At 51.3% G+C, this 4843-nt stretch overlaps 1 protein-coding gene across 1 annotated transcript; it reads right to left on the reverse strand.

The window, feature by feature from the left end:
- Positions 1-836: 836 nt before the first annotated feature.
- Positions 837-2771, reverse strand: UHO2_01567 (uncharacterized protein; the record flags this gene model as incomplete). Its single annotated transcript, XM_041554034.1, has 1 exon — positions 837-2771. One exon carries the CDS (start codon positions 2769-2771, stop codon positions 837-839), a length of 1935 nt encoding a protein of 644 aa, XP_041409968.1.
- Positions 2772-4843: the final 2072 nt, after the last annotated feature.

Raw genomic sequence — 4843 nt, forward strand, 5'->3', positions numbered from 1 at the left:
GTCCTTCTTGAGCTGTGTGTTGACCTCTTTGGCACAGCTCTTCCTCCTCATGACCTATATGCTGGTGTCACTGACACAGCTCTCCTTCCTCCTAACCAGCAACTGTTCTCCTGACTCTCATCTTGTGAACCCCTGAGTGGCAACCAGCTGCATGCTTCTGGACTTGGACCCCATCTTGGCAGAGCTTGGTCCTCCTTGCATGTGAAATCATCAAATGATCATCCTTGCCACTGATCTCCACAAAATCTGCCACATGATCTCTTCTACTACTGATCTCAGTGGAATTTGTAATACTATCCTTGTTCATGCAGATCTTGCTGGGATCTGTCATAGAACCATTTCTACCCCAGATCTCAATGAAATCTGCTGCAAATCCCACAATCTGCCCAATTCCATGATTCCTGCACTCCCTTCATATGAGTTGACAGATCTTCTTACTTCTTGTGCATCCAGGCCCATGACACGATCTACCTTGTGGCTGGTCCTACGCAATCGAGAGCTTATGTAACAGGCAACTATGTGGGTGAACCAAAAGTCGATAGTGACCATTTCCAAGTTGCCATGCCTGGCAAATGCAGATTCGACCAACGTTCACGCGAGTTCATCTGCGCGGTGGATGGAGTGAGTCCCCAGGAGAGGCAAGCCTTGATCGATCATCCCTCACAAATTTGGCCCTGATAGTCTCTTTTACCGTCTTACGCCCCCTCTTTCAGGCGGGACTAGATGATTCGCAAAGAATACAATGGATCGCTGATTATGGCAAGTTGAGATGATCAGCGCTACTTCCACTGAGACCGCTCAGAGATGAATGAATGACTAGAAACAAAAAATATGACTTAGGAAGGACGAGGAGGTCGATTCTGGTTAAGCATGCTCAGAAGCTGATGCATGGACTGCTGTCCATTGTCCTGACCCGAACCCGAAGCGGAAGTGTTCGAGGTAGGGGGAGACTGAGGCTTGGGTGGGCCTGTGGGCTTGGGAGCACCAGCAGCAGATTGGAGAAGCGCAGCGATGTTGGCTGGCAGTGCCGGTGCACCTGCCGGAGGTGGGCTCTGAGCAGGTGGGCTTGACGCAGAAGGAGCAGGGGGAGTGGAAGTTGCTGCTGCTGCGGCAGGAGGTTTGGAGGCGGCGCCAAGGGACGCAAGCAGCTGCTGCACCTTCTGAGCTTGTTCGAGTCGGTTTGCGTCTCCGGCTGCTGGAGGTTGAGCTGCAGCTGCGTCAGGTTTCGAGGCAGGACCAGAGCCAGAGCCTGCACGTCTACCCCATCCATTGTCGACCGGAGCTCCGGTGGCTGGAATGGGAGCACGACCATAGCCGAGGGAGGGTGAACGAGAGGAGCCTGGTGCATCGTAGCTTGGATAATCTGTGGGGAGAGGAGCTCGGTCTCCAGCGGGTGGAGGCCTGCCCCAGCTAGACTGAGGAGGAGGAGGAGGAGGAGGACCAGCTTGGTAACCTGAACCAGCTCCCTGTTGTGGTTGCTTTGCCCACTCAAGATCCTCATCCGTCACCACGTCCCAAGCAAATTTGAGGTCCCATTGACCATCGAGATACGGTCGACCGTTGAGCTGATCGTGAGCAAGTTGGCAAGCGCGGCTGTCAAAGTACTCGACAAAGCGGCTGTTCTTCTGACCTGGATAATCACGCACCTTCTTGACATCACCAAATTCGGAAAAGACCTCGTGAACGGCGTCGTCGCTTAGAGTCTCGTTGGCGCCTTTGAGAACACTGAAGAGGGTACCCTGATTCTTGTCGCGGTCACATCGTTGAGCCTTGTCCTCCTCACGTGGAAGAGAGTAATGGATGTTGATTGGACGACCACCAAAGGGAGCACCCTTCATGGCGAGCATGGCGTCCCGAGCGGCTCGAAGATCATAGTAGGTGATGAAGGCAATACCACGCTTTTCAACCATGTCGAAGAAGGTCTTGATCTCGCCGAATTTCTCGAACTGCTGCTTGACGAATTCGGAGTCGGTTTCGAAGTTGATACTGCGAACGAAGAGGGTACGACAAGGCTTTTCGTCATCGTCAAATCTGCCGCCACCACCGCCAAATCCACCTCCGCGACCGCCACGACCTCCTCCACGTCCACTGCCGCGACCTCTGCCGCGACCCCGTTCTCCGAATCCGGGGGCGTCACCTGGGGGAGGACGGGGACGATCATACGATCCTGGCGGCGGGCCTGAACCATAAGGTGGTTGACCGAACGAAGGGGTTGGGCCGTAAACTTGGCCGTCATAGCCGGCGGGAGGTGGACCGGGAGGTGCACCAGGGCCGCCATTATAATCGTAAGCAGGAGCTGATCCATAAGGAGGCTGACTAGGGGCGGGAGGCATAGCAGATTGTTCGTAGGGGTTGGGTGCATTGTAGGGGGAGGGTTCATATGAGGCAGGAGTGTATCCGTAAGATGGAGGAGAGCCCATGCTGCCGCCAGGAGGGGGAGGAGGGGGTCGAGAAGCAGGGGGACCACCACGAGCACTCATACCGCCTCTTGGGGGACCACCGCTCATGGACATGGGATAATGACGATCTAGGCCACCGGAGAACTCATTGGATGGGGCGTAAGCGTTCTGAGGCTGGTAAGCTGCGTTGTTGCCATCATTCATGTTTGGAGCGCCGGGACGGTAAGCAGCTTGAGCGGAAGGATAACCAGAAGGAGGGGGGCTCAAGCCAGCAGAACGGGGAGGGCGACCGCGCATGGATGGATTGCCGCCGCCGCGACCACCGCGAGTGGGCCTCTCATCGTAGCCACCGTAGGGATGATGGCGATTCATGACTCAAGCACGAAAAGTTGATCGCGAAAGGGGTGCGAGCTGCTGTGCAGTTTCCGAGTGTTCAAGGAATAGACCGAAGAAAGGTGTGAAGAGAGGGCCAAAGTAGCAGAGCTCAGAGGCAATTGCAGCTCAAAGGGCTCAATGGCTCACCCAGCGACAAGAGAGAGCGAAGCGAGTGTCTCAGAGGACCGAGAAAGTCTCAGAGAGCGTTTGATTTGGTGTTCCGTTCAGAAGGGGAGGGGGGGCCGGGGGTCTTGTAACGTCGAATATTGCTGTGGATGTTCTCAGGTGCAACGAGTGGCTCAGATAATGTGCTACCTTGAGCAGTGACTTGAGTATAGTCGGAGAAGAGAAGGAAGGAAGGAATGACGAAGGTTGTGGACGCGAGATGAAATGGATATCCAGACTTAGGGGGATGGTGATGGTAGGAAATGGAGCGTACAAACAGCTACTCCGATGGCGCTTCATTTCCATCAAAGAATTTTTTTCTTGTTTTGGCGACGATTTCCAGTCTGGTCGCGACTGGGCGGAAAGCTCTCACCCGGATTCACGGAAATCGGATAAGGAAGCTCTGCTGCTTTTTGGCTTGACGAGAAGAAGAGAGTTGAAGATGCGTCGGCATCCCAATGGGATTTACGGGGTCTGTGGAGCATCACGGGGTCCACAGAACATAAGCGAGTCAACAATGAAGCAAAGCCACATATAGGTGGCAATGCATGTGGGATGCATAGGAGTTGTCATGATAATGCACAGGAGACAACAACTCAGGAGTAGGACAAGGAGTGACTCATCATGCATTGGCACATGTTGAAGGTGATTACTAAGTATATATATGACTATGTATGTAGCATCCCATTGATACAAATATACACATGCATTCAAGAAGTTATATGCCTGTTGATGAGAGCTTGCTAGTAGCTCCAATCAGTTGCATTGTACTTGCAATTCTCAACTGATTAAGAGTCTGATGCTCTACCGACTAAACTAGCTGGAGTTGCTAACAACCATGGTAGAAGAAACTGAAACTCAACCTGCTAAGGCCAAAGGAGGCAGAAAGGGGAAGGCCACCCAAATGCGAGTCATCGACAATGAGGCCACCAACAAAACAGAGACCAATGATGCAAATGAAGAAACCGATTCTGACTCCGATCTAGATAATGGTGGCAAACAGTACAACTTCCATATGTTGGCAAAACTCCTCGAGCCAGTGCCCAAGCTCATGTCGCACAACTACTACAGTTGGAGTGTGTCAGAGGTCGCGTGCCTGAAACCTGAGATCAGTAGTTGTATCAATACTATTACCAATTCTGTCAAGTTATGCAACAGTGCTTGTGGTATTGCAATTCTTCACGAGATATGCAGTAGAGCCATCTCTATTACTTTTCTCACTCGAATCTGTAGTTGTGATGATGCTATTGCAGATTTCAACTGACCACTGTCAGACACTCCATTCAGAGGTAGCTTGGCATGATCAATAACTATGTGAACTTGCTGATGACACCAAAGGTCTGGTGTGAATATGGATTGGTGGTGTTGACACAGGTGTCCAGTGTGTCAACTATGCTTGAGGTGATCCCTGGACTGCAGTGGATGACTGCCTTTGGTTCTATCTAATCTGGACTGCTGGTTTACTATGAACTGCCTTTGGATGTCAGTGAGTGGTGATACAACACACATGCTACAATGAGAGGCAATCTATTTGATTGTGCCTATGCTGACTGAAACTAATGAGTACTTATGCTTCTGAAGTAATACTAGTTATATGGTGTGTAGAGTGGATGGGGATCCACTTGACCATTTGTGACAAGAAGGTATGGTTATATACCTCTGTCAGCAGTTGTGTGCCTGAAACCTGAGATCAGTAGTAGTATCAGTACTATCACCGATTCGGTTGAGTTATGCGACAGTGCTAGTGGTATTATGATTCCTAGTGAAATATGTGACAGAACTGTCTCTGCTGCTTTTCTCATTGGAATCTGTAGTTGTATTGATGTTATGACAGATTTCGACTGACCACTGTGGACACTCCATCCAGAGGTAGCTCGGCATGATCAAACTATGATATGACTCTA

This window comes from Ustilago hordei (assembly GCF_900519145.1).
Source record: "Ustilago hordei strain Uho2 genome assembly, contig: UHO2_contig_02, whole genome shotgun sequence".
Taxonomy (NCBI): domain Eukaryota; kingdom Fungi; phylum Basidiomycota; class Ustilaginomycetes; order Ustilaginales; family Ustilaginaceae; genus Ustilago; species Ustilago hordei.